Source organism: Podarcis liolepis (genome assembly GCF_965112155.1).
Source record: "Podarcis liolepis genome assembly, chromosome: 3".
NCBI classification, from domain to species: domain Eukaryota; kingdom Metazoa; phylum Chordata; class Lepidosauria; order Squamata; family Lacertidae; genus Podarcis; species Podarcis liolepis.
In genome coordinates, this window is record NC_139557.1 from 42951999 (window position 1) to 42973228 (window position 21230).

Genomic DNA, 21230 nt, shown 5'->3' on the forward strand with positions numbered 1-21230 from the left:
AGCTACATGTTTTTCTGCCCTGATCAGTACAAACTAGTGTTCTCTAGAAGTCGTCACTTGTTCGTTTGAGCTCTATGCAAACCCATTCATCCAGAGGCACACTATAATGGGAGTACAGCACTTACCGGTTGTTTATTACGCTCTCGCGGCAAGACTGGCAGTAAAAGGTACAATTCTTTTTGGTTTTAAGGATGTCACCCAGAGCTGGTACCAGTTCTGAAAAGATATTGAATAATGCAATCCACATAACTTTAAGCATTAAAAAGCAAGCAATGTTACCATCCAGATTCACCCCGGAAGACATTTAGAAACTGCAGGATGCAGAAGGAAAAATATACCACATTTCAAGTAGTTCAGACCTATCATACATGGTATAATGTATGGTGGGCACATATTATTATTGTCATATAACACATAGTGGGCTGAAGATGACAAGGCTAATAGCCCAGCAAGAGATGAACCAGATTACGACATCTGGAGCTTTGTAGTTTAGAGGAAAGGCGAGTAAGAGAAGACATGACAAAATTATGCATGGTGCAGAGAAAGTGGACAGAGACAAGTTTTTCTTCTCTCGTAATCTTAGAACTTGGGCTCATGAAGCTGCATGCTGGAAGACTCAGGACAGATCAAAGAAAGCACTCCTAAAAGAAAGGCGCATAGCAGAACCATGGAATTAGCTCCCACAAGAGGTAGTGATGGCCACCACTTTGGATGGTTTTAAAAGAGAACTGTATAAGTTCATTGAGGGTAAGGCCACCAATTGCTACTAGCCACAGTGGCTACTTTCCACCTTCAGTGTCGGAGGTGGCGTGCCTCTGAATGCCAGTTGCTGAGAATCACCGGGTGGGGGTGAATGCTGGCACTCAGGTTCTGCTTGTGAGCATCTGCTAGGCTACTATAAGAACAGGGTGCTGGAACAAGATGGATCCTTGTCCTGATCCAGCAGGTTTCTTATGTTCAGATCTGGCTTGTTGTCCACGCGTTCAGCTACAGTAAAATACCTTTCTGTATTTTCTACCCAAGAGCATTCTGTCTGCGTTCCTTACTGCTGCTTAGATAAATACATGAATCTGACATTTGGAACATTTTGTAAGTAAAGCATTTTAAACTTACTTAACAGTGTGTGGTCTGTTCATTGCAAGTGGAGTAGAAAGAGAGGAGTACTGTTTACAAGTGGACTAAATGGGATAAAAGGGTCTAACCTATATTCCACAACACTATACAGCTGCTTGCCTTTTGTAAAAGTAAACTTTGCTACTGGGGCTCTCTCCTGCTGGAGAGCAAGTTTAGCCCTGCGTTTTGAATCCAGACACCCAGCCAGTTCTTTTGTTATCTACCCCACATATGTGGGTCACCAGGATTATTTTTGTGGGCCTTGTTAAAATGGAAGCTACTTAAAAAATATCCCACTAATATACAACCAACTAACAAGATACTGTATTTTTCCGTGTATAAGACTAGGTTGTTTTACTTTAAAATTATGTGAAAAACTGTGGGTCGTCTTATACACGGGGCAATCTATCCCCTATTTTTTTAAATTGGAGTCCCTAAAAATAGGGGGCATCTTATACATGGGGGCGTCTTATACACACATTGTCAGAAGTAATCTGCCACCCCAGGAAGCTGTAGAAATAAGCACAATTCCAGTCAAACAGCAACATAACATATTTTTAGTCATACCAGGAAGGCTTCTAAATGTACATGGATTAAAAAATGTAAAAAATAAAATAGTTCCCAATAATATTCAATATGCAACAGCTACCACCACAAAATTATATCATGCTAGCAAAGTGACATCATACAACAGCAATGCAAAATCCACACTTACATGCAAGTAACAGTCCAAAGCTGAATACGCTTACTTACATCCTATTCTTTTAAGGGAGGCTTACTCCTAGATAAGTGGGTATAGAATTTCAGCCTAAATCCCATGGATTTCAGTGGGACTAAGCTAAGCTTAACTATGGGAATGTACTGTAGCCAACATTACTGAAGAAAAATAAAAATAATTCAAAGACATGGGGGATTGTGAACTGACAAAATTTCAGAAACAGCATTCAGTTCAACTTAGCGAAACACACAATCTGAGTGCAGACTTACCGTATTTTTTGCTCTATAAGACTCACTTTTTCCCTCCTAAAAAGTAAGGGGAAGTGTGTGTGCGTCTTATGGAGCGAATGCAGGCTGCGCAGCTATCCCAGAAGCCAGAACAGCAAGAGGGATTGCTGCTTTCACTGCGCAGTGATCCCTCTTGCTGTTCTGGCTTCTGAGATTCAGATTTTTTTTCTTCTTGTTTTCCTCATCCAAAAACTAGGTGCGTCTTGTGGTCTGGTGCGTCTTATAGAGCGAAAAATACGGTATATCTCAAAAGGACTCAAAAAACTAGGCAAGCTAACAGAAAACTCTTATTTTAATCCTGCAATGCTACTTTGCCATGCATTCATTTTGCCTGTGAAGGGAGGTTTGTTACTAACTTTTGTTTTCATTAGGACACAGCAAAGGGAGTAAATCCAGTTAAATCCAAGCTGCAGTTAACGAAAGAAAAAAAGGGAATCTGCCCACATTGTGAAGTCAGTTCAGGCAAATCTCACAGCTAAAAGTTAAACCATCCCCACATCTGACATTTCTTTTTTGGTTCAATTGCCGTTTTTCTTGAAAACATACTAAATCCTTCACAGTTTGATCTACTTGCTTTACAACTTTAGGCAAAACGCTGGTGATAAAAATACATATATAAGTCACTCTTACTTGTATTATTGACACCTGCTTGAACTAGCAGTCTCATATGTAAGCCATCCCCAAGCACATACTGCAGTCCTCGACAGGAAGAAGGAACAATCCTGACCTCTGGTGGAAGGCTGATGGTCTTGCGGTGTTCATCATTTTGTAGCTCTACCAAGGACGGCATCACGGTAATATCCATGGGCCAGCTTTCTGGCTTTAGATGGCTGAAGATGTTTAAGAGAGACCGATTATTTCCACTCAAAGCAGATTTTGAAGGACAAACTGATAGGCCTGGGAAAGCCTGGTTTTTTATATGCCTTTCATAAATGTACATAATACAAATTAAAAAGAAGAAAGCAACCACAGACAATATCTAACATTAACTGGGCAGACTGCCCCTTCCTCTCCTAACCCCACCTCCAGGCAGCCTGCCATGTCACTCTCAAATCTGCTTCAGGGCGGTCCCAGAGGACATTTGAGGGGCAAGCAGAGGGGAGGGGGAATCTGTTCTGCAGATGATGCCCATCCTGCTGGCAGACAAACACCACTGAGTTTCACCAAATATATAATAATTCACCAAACAATGAAAAACCAGCCACACACACAATTAAATAACAATTGATTTGAACAGCAAAGTGAAAAATCCAGTTTCCATTGTTTAACATACCCTTGGGTTCCATGAAATGCAACTCATTAAAATGCCTGGGAGAATAACAATTGTCTTAAGCAGAGGTCTGAACGATAAATATTAAGAAGCAATTACATATCAGTGAGACACAGCACTACTGGGAACACATATCTCGGATTCCTATTGCCTGCACGTAAGAGCACTTTAAGGTAAAGGTAAAGGGACCCCTGACCATTAGGTCCAGTCGTGACCGACTCTGGGGTTGTGGCACTCATCTCACTCTATAGGCCGAGGGAGCTGGCGTTTGTCTGCAGACAGCTTCCGGATCATGTGGCCAGCATGACTAAGCCGCTTCTGGCGAACCAGAGCAGCGCACAGAAATGCAGTTTACCTTCCCGCCGGAGCGGTACCTATTTATCTACTTGCACTTTGACGTGCTTTCGAACTGCTAGGTTGGCAGGAACAGGGACCGAGCACGGGAGCTCACCCCGTTGCGGGGATTCGAACTGCCAACCTTCTGATCAGCAAGTCCTAGGCTCTGTGGTTTAACCCACAGTGCCACCCGCGTCCCTAAGAGCACTTTAGTCACTCGCTATTTGTGTGTATGTGTGGACAGAGTGCCACTAAAAACTCATTATGGCCACATAATGTGCCACATACCTTCTGTGATGCCATATCAGTTTCACAAGGCTTGCTAGCAGAAGTAGCTGGGAGGAGAGCCTGCAGGCAGAAAAGACTTGCAGCTTCCCCTCCCTGCAGGGTGCCCTGACAAGTCAGAAAGAAAACAGACACAACTGCGGACCTTGATGGGCCATCAAAATTTCCTACAAGGGGAGATGGATAGCCAGACAGAGACTGTCTTGAGTCCTGGTTGAGCCAGAGAGGGAGAAAAACTAATGGAAGGAGTTTGAGGATCCAGGTTTCAAAAGGAGGTGGTGTGCAGCCAGGGGTCACACCTAACTGACGTCCAGGCTGGGAAGCTGATCATAAGGAAGCTGGATGCCCAGTGAGCTGTTGTCCTCAAAAGTTCTCTTCCTGTTGAAGCCACACGGGTGCTCCATCTGATCAGGGCCGCTGTGCCAATGAAGGTCTGTTTACCAAACTCTTGGAGAATTTCTGAACCAGGGTTCCACATGAGCCCAGCATATGACATCACCAAGGAAGATGTTTACTCTACAGACCTGAACTTGTCTTAATGTAGTTTCCCTAGTATTCTGATATCATGAACTTCCTGACCTTGCAATAAAGTCTCTAAAGCCCACATGGCAAATTCTAGAGGAGTAACCAGATTAGTTTACAGTGGAACCTCGGGTTCCGAACATGATCCGTGCGGGAGGCACGTTTGCAACCCGCAGCACCACATCTGCGCACGCACATGATGCGATTTGGCGTTTCTGCGCATGCGCAAAGTGCGATTTAGCGCTTCTGCGCATGTGCGAGCGCCGAAACCCAGAAGTAACGCGTTCCGGTACTTCCAGGTTTCGGCGTGTCCGTAACCTGAAAACGTGTAACCCGAAGCATCTGTAACCCGAGGTACCACTGCATTGTAGTACAACTTGCACCTTAAAGTTTACAGAGCTTTGTGTCTTAAACGTGCATGGGTTGGAGACTATATCATCAGATGTACGAAGTGCAGTCCTGAATTGGGAAGCACAATATATATTAAGGGGAATATATCATTGTGATCAATGAGCACAATAGCTGACCATAATGCATTCACTAGGCCTCATGGACAATGTGCACATAATCCTCTCACGAAGTGGGAATTGTTCACATTTCCCAGGCAAAATGCATAATCCCCAACAGGTCTTAGAGAAGGTACATATCTTGCTTGCATTATGTAAATTATCTGGGAAATATGCACAGTCTATGGTCAACAGACATACTTAATAAGAAACATGCCTTTCTCCCTTATTTCTTGTTCAGAAATGTGCACTCCATGGGCAGCTTCAAGCCCACTGCCTACCCCGACATGACCCACAACTATCTTCCCACTGGCCAGCCAAGCAACAGGAAGAAAGGGGAGGCACATTGATAAATATTTATTATTAATTAAATTCATATCCCAACCTTTCTGCAGAGGAGTGCCTTTTCTGCAGTCCAGCATACTTTTAACCACTCTCAGCTGTTCCCCAGTCAGCTGATCAGCACAGAGGGGGCTGCGAGGAGTGAAAATTGTTACACTTTCCCTACCACAATTCTGAAGGGGAAAGCTTAACAGCAGTATGGGGCCAATCAACCTCATCATCGTCGAGGCAGAGGAAGGGAAGTTTAACCAGCTAAGGAAGGGAGAAAGAGGGCTGCGAGAGAAGGAGGGTGAAGTACCTTTGATCCCACTCATTGCCACTGCGGCCGAAACTAACCTAGATCTAATCGGTGTCTGGATAGGAGATTGCACAGAGACCCTACGGCGGCTGCCTCGAATTGCCTGGGAGAAAAGGAGGCTATCGCAAAATAGATGCAACTTCTCTTAAAACGGGAAGGGGGCGTTGGAAAGAGTTAAAATAAATACCGGATAATCAGCAGCCCACTCTGCGTCCCCTGCCTAATTTCCAAAAACACTGCGATCTCGTCCATTAAGCCAGCGCGTGCCACTGAGACACTGGGTTGGGGACATCCAAATCTTGTATCCGCGGCGAAATTCAGACCTGCCCGGCGAGCGGACCCACGTGGGGAAGGAGGAGGGGAAACGCCAAACTCAGCCCAGGAAGCGCTTAAGCGAAACCGGCCTCTACCGGCAAAGAGAAAGTCTCCGTCTTCGCCACAGCGCCCTCTCCATCGCCAGGCAACCAGTGGCTGGCTTTAAGGAAATAGAAGAGCCGGCGTCCCTTCTTCCTGTATGCAAACTTGTAGGTGCGAGTGCTCACCCTCCAATTGCTCAGCTCCGAGGAAAGGATTTCTCAGGTTTTTCTCCGATTTCGAATTGAACGGGCTCGGGAAGGTTGCGTTTTTGGAATCGTTTGTGCGCCACGTGGCGTCATTTGGGACTGATAGCTCGGAGGCAAGCCTAAGATGCCGCTTAAAATGGTGTGTGGGTTTCTTAGTTCAGCTCTCGTTGCAAGCAAGTGTCCCACCTTGCAATCCAAAGAGGCCTTTTGTTTCTTTTAAAGGGCTCGGTCTTTTGAATATGGTACTTTGGAGAGAAAAAAATATCTGTGGCCTTGGGGGAGGGGATTGCAATCTACTTAGAATTAAGTTCCAGTGGATACCATTGGGCCTGCTCCGAGGTTAACTCATACAGGGTTCCAGGCTTGCAATCAAAAAGCTTTATTGCCTTAAGGCCATAATAACAATTTCAAAATATCATTGCGGGCTTGCAATGAAATCCTATACGTGTATACTAGTACGTCTCCTTTAGAAAATTGCAGAACGCACAAAAAAGTATACATTTCCTACAACGGGGTGCGAAACTTTTATGGGACTTACTCCCAGGTGTGTGTGTGTATAGGATTGCAGCCTAAGCGTCCTTAGTGGATAGCAGAGCCTTAAATTCACAAACTGCGTATTATTAGTGAAGGCTGTTAAGCGAGATGGGGGACTCGCGGCCCTCCAAGTGTTGTAGAGCTGAAGCTCCTTATCATATCCCTGACCATCGGGCTGGTGGGAGTTGGAGTCATCAGCGTCTGGAGGCACACCCTGATGCAGAGCCTCCAGGTATGGAAGCAGCGTGCCTTCGATTACCAGAGGTCGAGGGCAGCTTCGGAAGCCGGGACCCAGGGGTAAATGGCTCGCTTCTGTTGGAGACAGATATACATTTAATTGCACCCTCTGAGACATTCGTCGTGCAACTAATGCGCGCAGGCAAACACAGAGGGGCCGCTTCCTATTCCCTCACTTGGATTCCAGAACAGTGCAAGAATTGCCTTGTTTTCGTATACAGGGCCCATATATCTGCTGGTGGCAGAATTTCATTTTATTTCTCTTTTACCCTTGGTTTTAATCGCTTTCTGCGGGGTTTGTTGTCTGTTTGTTTGGCATGGGCGTAGGCAGGATTTTAGTGGGGGCAGGCTTTATGTATGTGGGGGTGCCGAACAGAGTTATCTGCGACAGAATTAGTAAAGTATTTTTATTTACTTGATGGGGGTTGCACTGCATCCCCCCGGCTGTGCCCATGTTGTTTGGGTCGTTGTAAGTCGCTTAGGGGTTGCCTTGGGCAAGATAAAGCGGCCGACAAATTTAATAAAGACAGGTTTCCTCGAAGACAGACGTGTGGCCGAGGGGCTTTACTGCCCGGGTTGGCGAGTGCGGATGCAAGGCCGCGGCCCGGAAAGATGCACGCGCAGCGCGGAGGGCGAACTCTCCGGCGCGCGCAGAAGCCGAGGCGAGGGGGGTAGGATTCCAGCGGTGGAACGTTCTGGAGAGCCGGCAGGTGTCGCTGTTGCGCAAGGAGAAGCGAGCCGGAGGGAGGGCGGAAGGAAGGCGGCCGCGCTGCATGCTGGGAGCTGTCAGTGCCCTCTCCGGTGTGTTTAGGCGGCGGGGGCTCTTCCGGCTTGGGACGCCAAGGTAACCCTTTCCCCCTGCGACGCGCCCTCCCCCAACCCTTTTCTGCTTCCCGCTTTTTCGGTGCCTGGTTGTGACGGGGGGAGGGTATATAAGCGTTACGGTTTGGGGGTAAGGGGGCAGGGTGGGGGCATCCCTTATTGGAGGGTCTCCTTCCTCACCTCCTTGGGGGTGAGATTCAGAAGTATAGGGTGGATGGGGAGGGGTGCGTGGAGATGCCGCCTGGTCTTTTGTGTCTCCAAATATGCTTATGGGTCAGTTTCTCCTGTCTGCCACTAATGTTTCCTTCTATCTCCCGTTCCCTCATGACAGCCCCCCTCCATGGGGTGGGGGCTGAAAATAAATGGAGCAGGGCCCATCAGAAACAGCCATCATCATCTCTTGTGCCTCTCTTGTTCCTCTCCCATCTTCATCAGATACAGTCACAAGGTGTTGACTAGTTCACCTTTGGCGTCCCCATTGCCAATGTCTTTGCCACCCTGGTTGTGTGAAGACAGGGGGGGGATTTCTCTTCCCTGACATCCTCTCAGTCTTCTTATATTTTGTTATGCAGGGGGTGGGGGTGGGGAGAGTGAGAATTCATCATCTACCTGCTGCGCACACACCACACCTTTGCACTCTGAGCTCATTTATTTTAAATAACAGCCACCTGTAGCTCTCTGCCCCGCCCCTTTAGAGTCTTGATACTGTTAAAAACTTCTGTTAAAGGGTAAACTAATCCACTCTTCAGAATCATGCATCTCCAACCCCAGTTACTGTGAATAATGAACAGGAGTTCATGGTTATTTGGTTTAGCTGCTAGAGTATGATGTGACCTTCTAATAGTTGGCATTTTGCATTCTCTACTTTCATTCACTCGTTCAAGCTGCACACTTATAAAGGAGCAGGCTCAAATATAGTCAGACTTATTTCTGAGTAAACAAGCATAGGATTGTATTCACCCTTTTCTTTGTGTCCCGTCTTCAAATTCAATCTGCTGCAGTTCAGTGTGGTTTTTTGCACATAAGGCAACACAGATTAGTAACCCCTTTCTACATTGTCTTTCAAAGTCCACTTGCAAATCCGAGTAACTAATAAATTGGCTTTATTCTGTTCCCTCTGTGCTATGTTTATGTAGATTAGTAATTCTAAACTGCATTAGTAAGGAGTTTTCTTTGCCTCTTGTAAAGTGCAGTGGTTGACATGGTATCTATCTTCTGTCCCAAGGAGAGGCACTAGAAGCTCATGCATTGAGCCAGTGGTTTGTCAGTTTGGATATCACTGAGCAGATTACTGTCTCCCACAATGCAATTTGTGGAAATAAGCACTTTCATGTTTGATGGGGCTTGTTCCTTGGTAAGTGCACGCAGGAGTGCAGCTTCAATCTTATATACATATAATGGAAATAGCATAATCGATGCTAAATAAATAACATATTGTATAAGTGCTTTATCAGCAGCACATTATACTATTATTAAGCTTCTGTAGTTTTAAATGTGGGTATCTTTTTCCTAATTTTTCAGAAAAGTTAAATGATGCTTGGGCTATAGGTTGTGAACAGTAACAATTAAGACCCTTTTCTTCGATTTAGAAATAATTGCTTTAAAATCCTTCAAATGCTGTAATTCAGTGATAGAGCATCTGTTACAGGATGCTGGTTGAATTTGCTAAATATAAAATAATAGGGAAAAATGAAGACTTGTTTTTATAGAGAATAAAGCACAGAATGAAATAAATTGGGGTCCCTTGCACCAGACATTTCACACTATCAAAGTTGTTCTTTGTCACCAAAGCCCACCCCCCACCCTAGCCGCATCTTATATGAGTAATTTTCAAATGCTGTTTGTCATTTTCTAAAGATCATCAACACAGGACATTCCAGAGTACAATTGCTGAAGAAGCCAAACAAGCTGAGTCAAGTACTGAAGGCTTCTTAATCTGACAGGATGCCTAGAGAAAGGGAAAAATAAACAAGGAAATTTCATCCGTTGAGGTTCTTCACAGCAATTCCTAGAATAGCAATTGCTCCTTTCACTTTAGTTAATGTTTCAACTCTGATATCTTGTAGAGCTTCTAGAGTTATCAGTGGGACTGTGTTTTGAACTGAGCAAGAATGGATACAAAGGGTTTTCCCCAGCATGCAAAGCCCCAGGTTCTTTGGCACAGTCCTCCACATAGGCACCTCAGCTCCGTACTGTTATTTGCCTGCATCTTGAATCAGGCAGGGAATATTAGCAACTGGGGTGCATGAAAGGAGAAGGGAGGCAAAGAGACTCTTGCCTTTGTCAAAGGACAGGGGAAAATACATGACTGAGGTGGTTGGCCGCACCACAATTGCGTATTTTGTATCCTCCGCCTATTGAGGAGGCTTTGCAACTAATACTACCCAGCCTGGTGCCATTTTGAAAGAGTGGCAGCATTCTTCCCTTGCGATGCTGGCAGCTATGCAGAAAGTAACAATAACAATTACTCCCATGGTGGAGTATATTGGAGGCTTTCCAGTATTAAATGTGTGTTAAGTTTCTGGTTGCTCTTGATGGACCCTTATCCTCACTTTGGAGTTTATGATGGAATTTGCCTTTGAATATATAAATTGATATGGGTGAGAGAAAGCTGTGGGGCATTATCCTCCTAACTTGTGTTATAAATAGGGTTGTGTCTAATTGTAGTACTACTTGAGGGATCTGGCATAAGAGTAGTTAAGCTGTAAGTGCAACAAATGTGCACTGTGTGTCGTATTCATTTAAAAAGCACCTGAGACAGAGCTTTTGGGATGGCATCCCTCACACTTTGGAATGCACTCCACCCAGAAATTAGGATGGTGGCAACCATTTGTTTTTTATACTCTCCCCCCTACCCTTTTCAGGGTAGCTTTGTAGAATATTGTTCCTGCTGACTTTACAGGTGGATTTAATGCAGTCTTAGTGCTTTAACTTTGTATTTTGTTAGTTTGTTTCCTTTTTATGTTTTGTGTACCCTCACAATATTTTCAAATGTGGTGTGATCCTAGTTTGCAAAAATAATTATATTCTTTGGATTGATAATATGCACTAGCTGATTATTATGTAATTAAGAGTAATTGTCACAAACAAATGTTTTATAAAATCTGCAGCTTTGTTAATAGCAAAGAAGGCAGGCTTTAAGCTGCTATGTTTAAAAAATCAAAGGCATACTAAAATTCTACCCACTCATATTCAGTTAGAAAATACTGGGTACAGAAAGTCTGTTGTTTGATCTGGCATTCCAGTTTTCTGAAAAACCCTGTTGTCTTCATGTTCCTGCTGTATTCATTTGAAGAATGTAGCATTGTTTGCCTTTAGCTGATGAGGAAAGTACAGTAACTAAACAGAAATATTGGGCATTAGATGCTTTGATAGTGAGTTATCCATGGGCTGTTACTGTACAGGACTCCCCAAGTTTGACTCTAATGTGGCTTTAGGCAAGCTACTCCCTCTCAGTAGATACCTACTATCTTCAATACAGTATGGGAATAAAAGTACAGTGGTGCCCCGCAAGAGGAATGCCTCGCAAGACGGAAAACTCGCTAGACGAAAGAGTTTTCCGTTTTGGAGGTGCTTCGCAAAACGAATCTCCTATGGGCTTGCTTTGCAAGACGACAATGTCTTGCGAGTTCCTGCTGGTTTTTTTCCCTTCCCCCCCTTTTTCTAAGCCGCTTATCAGCTGATCCGATCAGCAGATAAGCCGCTAATAGCGCTAATCCGCTAATCCTTCAATGGGCTTGCTTCGCAAGAAGAAAAAACTGCTAGCCGAAGAGAATCACAGAACGGATTCTTTTCGTCTTGCGAGGCACCACTGTACTAACCCAATTTACATGCTGAGAGGATTAAATAGTGTACATGAGGCTGCAATCATATATTCACATAATCATAGGTAAGCCTCACTGAACTCATTAGGATTTACTTATAAGTATAAATACTGAAAACATTGTTTTATTCCATACTCAAGAATCATAAAGATGGTTGATGGAAGAAGTTCTTAGGAAGTACACTGTGGTGTCTACTTTTTAACATATATTTTTGGCTGTCTCATTTCCAGGGCATAAGACTTCCAGGAAAGTTTGTAGCTTTACAAAATACTAGCCAGTGTATGGATACACATTTATTTATCTGCTTCAATATGATTTACAACAGGAATAAAACTATGACTGTGAAATATTCAACAACACAATAGAAGTAGAATTATAAAAAATGATAATCATAGTAGTAGGCAATGAGAATTTGTACATAAACACTGTAACTAGAATTGACAACATTTTGCCTGAAATGTAGACTGTTGACAGTTTCTTGCACAACTGGATAAATGGGTGTGTGATGGGCCACTTCCTAACTACCCTGGGCCCCTGCTGTCTGAAGGAAGAGACCTGGCCGCTAACACCGTGTATCCTTCTGCTCAGCCCGCGCTTCCCCTTGAAAAAACTTGCTGCCACTAAATAAAGGGGAATTAGTTCTACATGACTGCCTCTTATTAATCAGCCTACAAACTTTCCTTGGGTCCGCCTGAAGCTTCTTAATGTATAACTTCTAGGTGTGGGGGTGTTAAAATAAAATACCACAACAGGTTTATGAGCAATGTAAAAAGTTTACTAAGATGGAGGAGGGGATAGTTTTAAGAAATGGCATATGTAAAAGTTAGAGAAAACCAATATTTTCCCCAGTAGAGCAAACAAACAAACAAACAAACAAACAAACAAACAAACAAGGGTTAAACACGATCCTTTCTCCCTCTAATTACATATCCTAGAGCCAACTCTCAACTCTCCTCTGTTGCCCCCAGTGCAATCCCATTATACATTTCTTTGCCACCTTTTGTCTCACAGGCATACAAAAGCCTTTCGATGTTTCCTGATTTCCTCCTTGAACTGCCTGCCTCCAGGCTAGATAAATACTTTGACTACCTGCCCTGCTAGTCATAACCTGCAGGCTACAGGAAGTCATAGAGCCCTTTGAAACAAGGGACATGCCAGCTTTCATATACACAGTGGAGTTCCCTCTTCCTAACTGAGTCCCAGGTCAGGGCAAGGATCACAAATTAATCCTGTAAGTCCCAAATGGACAGACCTGGAAACTATGCATTCCCACATTATGTGCAGCAGTCCATATAAATGCAATCGTCCATACACGAAGTCCACATAAAGCTCATTTCCTTCATGGTGTGAATAGCCAGCCTTTCGTTGGATCATGAGTCTAACAGAAGATATAGAACCAATATAGAACCTTAGTAAGGAGCATTAATTTTTAAGAAACATGGGTTTGAATCCAGACTTGAAGCACAACCTGACCCTATCAGATTAGTTGTAGATTATGTTGAATTCAGTAGGGCTTACTTCCAGGTAGTAGGCTTAGGTTTGCAATGATAGTTGTGCTTAGAGTCGGCACACTGAAATCACTGAACTTAAGTTTGTCATTGATTGAAGCCCCGTTGATTTCAGTGGGTCTTCTCTAAGTATGACCAAGACTGGATGCAGGCCTATATTGCTAAGCTTTAAGGAAATGTGAGTAATGGGAAAGATGCCCCAAAGGACAAAAGCAGAAACGTTTTGTTTAATGACTTCCATGGAATGAATGTGCTATATGAGCCCTAATGTTCACAGCATCAGTCATGCTACAGCTTAAGATGGGTCAGTGATTAGCTCCTATGTATGGATTATGGGACAGACATGGCAAGGGCAAGAGTTCAGCATTTGCTTATTGGGTTATGCTACTGCCTTGGAGCAGGCAGCCCATTTATGCAGCCTCAAAGCTATTACCATTACCTTGCTAGGGGGGAAATGCAATGCATCTGTGTTCTCCTTAGTTTTCTCTCTGTCCAATGTTGCATTTACTGAAACAACAAAGTTTTGTATTGTGAAGATTTTTTCTTTAGTTCTGCATCAAGGGTACCAAACTTTGTTTCCTGCTGCTTGATCAGGCATAGGCCTTAAGGTCAGTGGAATGTTCTTTACAGAAAGAAAACTGAATTTTCCAGTGTAGGCTTTGAAATGACAAGCAGAAAAATTAATTTTCCAAGGTCTTTGGTAAAGTAACAGTGAAATCATTTCCCCCCAGCTGGCAACCCATGAAGAGGATAATACCATGTAGTTAATCTTCCGTATATAAAATTTTAAAAAGTGCAAGAACCATTGTTATTTTTAATCCTCTCTATTTTGTATTCTCATAGGTGTGATAAAGTAACTTTCTCCACATAACACCTTTCATTTGCTGAATGTGTTGTTTTGTTTTTTTTGTAGCTACTGAAAGGAAAGTTGGAAGACCAGTTTCTGCTCTAGATACTTCTGTTTATGATTTCATTTTTTGAAGATTATTAAAGTTCCTTTCTTTAAAGTTGATGTTCTGAAGTACTAAGGAGTGACATGCTATCTCTGAGCACAGGAAGTCCATATCGGTCCATGAATTTGTCTAATCCCATTTTAAAGCCATCTAAGCCAATGATCATTGCATCACCTCGTGGCAGCAAATTCCATAAATTAATTACGCACAGTGTGTGTGGGGGAAATACTTCATTTTGTCTTCCCTGACATAATCTACAACTGCCCGCCATTTTCAAGGTGCAGTAGAGATGGCAAAACCTCCTTTACATTCTGCCCCTGGGGTGTTCCCAGTTTCTAAAGATCAGGTTCACTGCCCGGGCTAACAAAGTCTCAGAATTTTCTCCCATATAAGTAAATACCTGCATTCGTTCCTGGAGAGTGGGAGTAGAGTACCTCGCTTAGGGACCGTTTTCTGTTACAGTGGTACCCCGCAAAACGAACGCCTCGCAAGACGGAAAACCCGCTAGACGAAAGGGTTTTCCGTTTTGGAGGTGCTTCGCAAAACGAATTTCCCTATGGGCTTGCTTCGCAAGACGAAAGCCCATAGGAAAATCTCCGGGGACCTCTTTTAAATGCTAGCGGTGGGGAGCAAAGCCTTTCCCCCCCCCCTCCGGCCTTCAGAAGAGGTCCAGGAAGGCTGGCGGGGGCCGAAAGGCTTTGCTCCCCAGCGCCAGCATTTTAAAAGCAGTCCGGGATAGCAGGGAAGCGCTTCCCGCTATCCCGGACGGCTTTTGAAGGCAGGAGAGGTCCGCGAAGCCTGGGCGCGCTGATGTCAGCGCGCGCAGGCTTCGGCATGCCGGCAAGTCTCCGCCAGCAGCGGCAGCGCTGCCGCTGCTGGCGGAGCGGTCTGCGAAGCCTGGGCGCGCTGATGTCAGCGCTCGTAGGCTTCGGCATGCCGGCAAGTCTCCGCCAGCTGCGGCAGCGCTGCCGCTGCTGGCGGAGCCGTCCGCGAAACCTGGGCGCGCTGATGTCAGCGCGCGCAGGCTTCGGCATGCCGGCAGAGGTCCGCGAAGCCTTGGCCGGACAGCTTTTGAAGGCAGGCGGGGGGAGCAAAGACTTTCGCCCCCGCCAGCCTTCAGAAGAGGTCCAGGACCTCTTCTGAAGGCTGGCGGGGGGCAAAAGTCTTTGTCCCCCCTGCCTGCCTTCCCAGGGGCTTTTAAATCGCCCCGGACAGCGGAGAAGTCCGCCCGCCAGCATTTTAAGATCGCCCGGACAGCGGAGAAGCCCTCCGCTGTCCCGGGGTTTTTTAAAATGCTGGGGGTGGGAAGAAAAGCCCTTGTCCCCCCCCCCCAGCCTTCAGAAGAGGTCGGGGGACAGACTGTCCCCGGACCTGGTCTGAAGTCGGTTTCCCTAGGAACGCATTAATTGATTTTCAATGCATTCCTATGGGAAACCGTGCATCGCAAGACGAAAAACTCGCAAGAAGAAAAAACTTGCCGGAACGAATTAATTTCGTCTTGCGAGGCACCACTGTATAGCTAAAAAAAATGCCCATTGCTTCTGATATTAGGTGGGGAATCCGTCACTGTATGTGTGAGAAAGAGACAATTGTGGGTAGGAGCAATATGTTTATGCCCGCTTCCCTGCCCCCAATAACTATAAAATTACAGTTCAGGGTGGAAATGAATACCAAGTATTGAGAAAGATTCCACAGTGTTGATTGAGCTAGTTGCTGCAGTGCCCAAATTCTGAATGCCCTCGGATGGAAATAATGTAAGCCAGGAGTCTTTGACCTTCGTGGGGCTGGGGGCACAGTTGCAAACCAGTGAAGCCACACACACACTTGCCACCAAGCATTCTACTGAAACATACTCTGTTGGCTGCAGTCGAGTGCTTTATCGAGCTGAATTTCAGGTGGGGGGAGGAGGCCCTGCACGCACCTGAGAGGCCTCTGAGGGAGCATAGTTCAAAACTAAAAAGCTTTTATCAGCTAAGTGTGATTCAGGATGTTTTATTGCATCTTGGAGTTTCCTTGACCTCATGAACTCATCTTTAGCATTGCCAAATGAAGATTTGGGGTCTCATGTGTTTTAGGATACGTATGCGACCTTTTTGTTCTTCATAGCTACATAATTAAATCTGTTGCACGCTTTCCAAATGCTAAATCTGAGTATTATTACCAAGGTGTAAAATTTGTTTTTGCAACATCTGTTTTGGAAGTGTTCTTTTTTTCCCTCTTTAGTTGGTTGCAGCTTTGGTGGAAAAGCAAAGGAAAACATTTGCAGCATCTAACTTGTTTTATAAATTTGAAAGTGGTTTTATGCCAGGAACTGGAGAAAGAGAAAAGATTTGATTGGTTGAGTTAGCCACATGAGCATACATTGCCCTTGGGCATTTGATTTAGTGCACGTTTCTACAACTTGCGACCCATCAAGCTAAAAGCAGTGCCCAAGCCACTTTCAGTTGCCTATTAGAGGCTTCAGAAACTTGCTTCCTTTTCAGGTTGTCTGCCTGGAACTGCTGAAGGAAGGGATTTGTCAAATACGGCAAGCCCCAAAAGAGGAATCACAAATTGTGCCTTAAAATTGTATAAAATTAATGAGATTCTCTTCACATAAAATGCAGACTGTTTATCCACTTGGCGTATTGGATCACTATTTATGAGCTCACCAGATTTCTTTAAAAACAAAATGAGCTTCACTAGTTTCTTTCTCAAAAACAGAAATTTGATAGTATTTTTTACAGACTGTTACCTCTGTCTATCATGGCCATATATATTTGCTTAACTGTCTGAATGCAACAGTAGTTAAAAGTTGTGGATTAGGGAAATCATGTTGCTCCATCTTTTTCAGCTCACAACTTTACATGAATTACAATCTGGTCTCTAGTGGGACTCTGCGGGAGGATGAATGCGGAGGAGCTGGAGCTACTGGGTGATTCCAAGTACAGGAACTATGTAGCAGCTGTCGACAAGGCTCTAAAAAGCTTCGAGTACTCCAGTGAATGGGCTGATTTAATCTCATCCCTTGGAAAGCTTAACAAGGTATGAGAAGACTTAGAAGGATTGGGTGAAATGCATGCAAAGTTTTGAGGGGGGAAATGAAATAATTAAGTAGAAAGCATTCATAATCTAGATTCCCCCTGCCGAACTATTTAAAAAAGGAGTGGACTGGCAGATCATTTTAATCATCAGGTTATTACTTACTGTAGTGGGTGTCAGAATTATTCTGCTTGGCGGATACTTTCTCTTAGGCTACACACCAGATAAAGGTTTTTGAATGAGTTATTATTGAAGGGAAGGAAGGTGGAACACCCTGTCATAATGATGTCAGGAGATTGACACTTGCCACAGTTTTTAAAAAGTCACTGTTGTTACATCTGTCTGGCGACTGGCACCAGGAGTGCACATTCTAAGAACCTTATTCTGTAGGGGGGGGAAATGTCCCTTTTAAAACGGAGCATTTTCTCTTACTAGAGGAAGCATTTTGGTACATATATTAATAAACAATAATAAAATTGAATGTATGTAAATCAAGATTCTTCATCACTCCCTAGAAGTGTTGCATGCCTACTGATTTAAATAACTGAAGTGTTAGTTTATTCCATACGAGGTGTGTGCTTGCTTTGACCGATAAAACACACAATAATTGCCTGAAAAATAAAAGAGCCTTTAACTTTTGAACGGGGAACTTGTGGCCGTCTCATGTTGTTGGACTTCAGCTCCCATCTTCCCCATCCAGCCTGGACAGCAGTTGGGGATGGTGGGAACTGGAGCTTAGCAGTGATGAATGGGCCACACGGATCCAACCCGTGTTTTAACCTGCTGTGGCTTCCTGTGAGTGAATTTTGTAATGTAGATAAGGCAGCGAGTTAATAAAGCAGGTCAGTTTGTTACATCAGAAGTTTGGGAATCTCCATGAGAGGTGGTTTTCCTAATGCATCACATTCTGCCAAGGGGAACGGATTCAGAAACCTTCAAATCGATCAGTTCTGTAAACTGCTGTCTGAGAGAAATTGGGTTTTGAATGTCTTGCAATGTTTTCTGTCAGGTTCTTCAAAACAATGCAAAGTACCAAGTAGTCCCCAAAAAGCTGACCATAGGAAAGCGCCTTGCCCAATGCCTTCACCCTGCCTTGCCAGGTGGGGTGCACCGGAAGGCCCTTGAGACGTATGAGATCATCTTCAAAATCATTGGGCCCAAGCGTCTGGCCAAAGATCTCTTCCTATACAGGTAAAAAGAATGACCTTTATATTGTATTCTGAGCATTAGCTTGCTGTAATCAAGAATTGTTTTTATTTGAATAAGTCAACAGTATAAATCCTGTAGTACATTTCACTTGGGTCAGAATGTAGATAAATTTAACAGTGTGAGCTGCTGCTAATGTTACAGTAGAAAATTAAAGGCATATTAACTTGCAGCGTATTCCTAATTCCCTGATTAGGGACAGGACATAGCCAGCTGTGGGCGCCTCTGCTGTGATAACTTGGAGTTGGTGCAGCAAATATGAAGGGGAAAAACCACCACCACCTTCCATCCTGGCTAGTACAAGTGGCAGGGCTTTGGATGTGACAGTGGCTCCACCTCTCTGCTATCCAGGTTCATTTAGGATTTAGGTTTTGCCCATTCAGGAGATATGGGGGGAAAACAGAGAAAGCTACATTATATTTGGTAGTATAAATGATAAGAAGCAAAACTATTTGTTGAGGTGTGTGACATAGTTGTAGACAAATTCATAGGCTATAAATATGCCAGTATTATCCAAATTGGAATCATTTTAGGGGAGTAGAATAATAAAGGCTTTGCTGAACACACAGAAACACATACACACATAGGTGATAATAAAATGAAAATGGACATAACTGGAAGTCTTTGAAACCTCATATTTATTACCATATTTTTCGCTCTATAACACGCACCCGACCATAACACGCACGTAGTTTTTAGAGGAGGAAAATCCGTAGGCATGCCACCCGTAGGCATTCCCTCCATAACACGCACAGACATTTCCCCTTATTTTCTAGGAGGAAAAAAGTGAGTGTTATGGTGCCAAAAATACGGTAATTATGAGGATCTGGTTACCAAATAAGCTGGGCATGAAAGGAGATACATATCTACTCTGAGCATATGTTTCTCTTACATCTCTTGTTTGTATTGCACTTAGAGGGCAGAAGCACTGAATCCCAGTATAACCAGAATGTGGAAGGCAAGGATTGAATTCAGGAGTTAAGATGCTCAATTTGAATGGAGTGGCAATAGCATGCTTATTAATAAAGGCATGAATGGTTTTCAGCTTTTTAGCTATGTTTTTAAATGGTAGCTTTGCATTTTCATGTTTCACTGGATAATCTCCACAATTCCATTACTGTGTATAGTGTCTCATTCAAAACAAGCCTCTCTGTTGGGTAGGATCTAGTGGGAAATGGTGATGTTCTTCAGGAAAACTTACTAGTCTGTGAAATGGATCCGGAGAATGTATAGATTAAGCAGCCTTTCTCTTTGTTAGTTGGTTATCCTCATATGCTGAAAATTATCCATATAAACCAGTCCAGCCTCTCAGTGCCTTTTTGTATCTCTCTGTTTTTTTCCAAAACAGTTCTGGGCTTTTCCCTCTGCTTGCGAATGCTGCTATGTCTGTCAAACCAGCATTACTCAGTCTGTATGAAGTTTATTACCTTCCTTTGGGCAAAACGTTGAAACCGGGCTTGCAAGGATTGTTAACTGGGATACTTCCTGGCTTGGAGGAAGGTTCAGAGTATTATGAGAGGTAAGGCTATGGGCTAATGTAATACCACTGTTATAAAATCTTGTGCACTGTGAAAATTTCTAAGATGCTAATCTTAACTGGTTGTCCCTCAATGCAAACTTAATAGGTAGGGCAGGGAAGAGGTGGAGGTGGCGGCACTCTGTGCACAAAATGGTATATAGTCCAAGAAACCAGGCATTCTCAAAGCACAGACTCTCCAGATTCTGCCACAGAATTGCTGTATCGGACCCCCAAGAATAAGTTAGTACTGGGGATGTTTTGTCATCCCCTGAGTGATCTTGAGGTGGAGAATGAAATCAAGGAAGTAGCCAAAGGAGGAAGTTCTATAGTAATTGGTGACTTCAGTTACCCTCACGTGCATGTTCCAGTCACAATAAAGAGGTAAAATTTCTAGATACGCTAAGGAACTGCCTTGGAACAGTCTGTTATAGAACAGGTGAAAGGAATGGCAACCCTGTACTTTATCATCAGTTGTTCCTGGGACCCAGTTTGAGATGTAACCGTTGTTGAACTGCTAGGTAAAGTGACCATAGTGTTATCACCTTCAACATATATGTGAGTGGACAGTTGCCAAGAGAATCAAACACATCTGAAGTCACATTTGACTTCAAAAGAAAGAGCCTTTATAAAATGAGGGTATTGGTAAAAAGGAAGTTGAAAGGGTAAGTCGAGAGAGTCAAAACTTTCCAGTACAAAACTGAAACTGAAACCGGTATAAGCACAGCAGTGAAAACAATTTAAAACCACCAAGAAAGAAATTTAAATATAATGTAGCAGGTATAACTACGACCAAGTTGGTTTTTTGTTTTCTTTTAATGGCCTTCTGTTTTAATTGAGGTAAGTCAGGTATATCAACCCAGATTTCTGAGCCTTCCAGATTTATTTATTTACCGTTTGACTTCCACACGCTCTTGTTGCTCATGCCACAGAACCAACACTCTGCTGGAGAAGGTAGCTGCCGCAGTGGACCAATCAGCTTTCTACAGTGCACTCTGGGGCAGTCTTCTCACTAGTCCTGCTGTTCGGTTGCCTGGCATTACTTATGTCCTCTCCCATCTAAACAGGAAGCTTTCCATGGAAGACCAGCTTTATATAATAGGCAGTGACATTGAACTGATGGTAAGAGTCGGTAAAGTTTTGTTTATGGAATAGCCCAGCCCCAGTTCATTATCTTCATCACCTTTTGAAATAACTATTGCGTAAGGAATACATCCTGTTTACTTTCTAGCAGCAGATGAACTTGAAAAAAATCTGCATGTTAGAAGTATTTTAAAAATGCTGATACAAATGATGAGAATACTTTCGAAGTATGGCATTTCTTTGCCCATCAGACCAAACCAACGAGCATGCTTTAAAGTTAAGCACA

General features: G+C 43.7%; 2 protein-coding genes across 10 annotated transcripts in view; one reads left to right on the forward strand and one right to left on the reverse strand.

The window, feature by feature from the left end:
• The window catches only part of UBE3D (ubiquitin protein ligase E3D), a 49603-nt gene extending 43583 nt beyond the window's left edge, over positions 1-6020 (reverse strand). For both annotated transcript variants that reach the window (XM_083497487.1, XM_083497486.1), the window contains exons 1-3: positions 5865-6020; positions 2749-2948; positions 126-216 (exon numbers count right to left, since the gene is read on the reverse strand). In XM_083497487.1, the coding sequence (XP_083353613.1) occupies positions 126-216; positions 2749-2948; positions 5865-5929 (356 nt within the window). In that variant the 5' untranslated portion in view covers positions 5930-6020. The remainder of the gene's footprint in view (positions 1-125; positions 217-2748; positions 2949-5864) is intronic.
• Positions 6021-6090: 70 nt separating this feature from the next.
• Positions 6091-21230, forward strand: part of DOP1A (DOP1 leucine zipper like protein A) — a 65083-nt gene continuing 49943 nt past the window's right edge. Inside the window, exons 1-5 of one of the 8 annotated variants that reach the window (XM_083497449.1) lie at positions 6091-6379; positions 16952-17142; positions 18149-18330; positions 19694-19864; positions 20794-20983. In XM_083497449.1, coding sequence (XP_083353575.1) covers positions 17005-17142; positions 18149-18330; positions 19694-19864; positions 20794-20983 — 681 coding nt within the window. In that variant the 5' untranslated portion in view covers positions 6091-6379; positions 16952-17004. Of the gene's footprint in view, positions 6380-6712; positions 7856-16951; positions 17143-18148; positions 18331-19693; positions 19865-20793; positions 20984-21230 lie in introns of those variants that run through there. The other 7 variants (XM_083497444.1, XM_083497445.1, XM_083497443.1 and 4 more) reach the window with 7 other exon arrangements.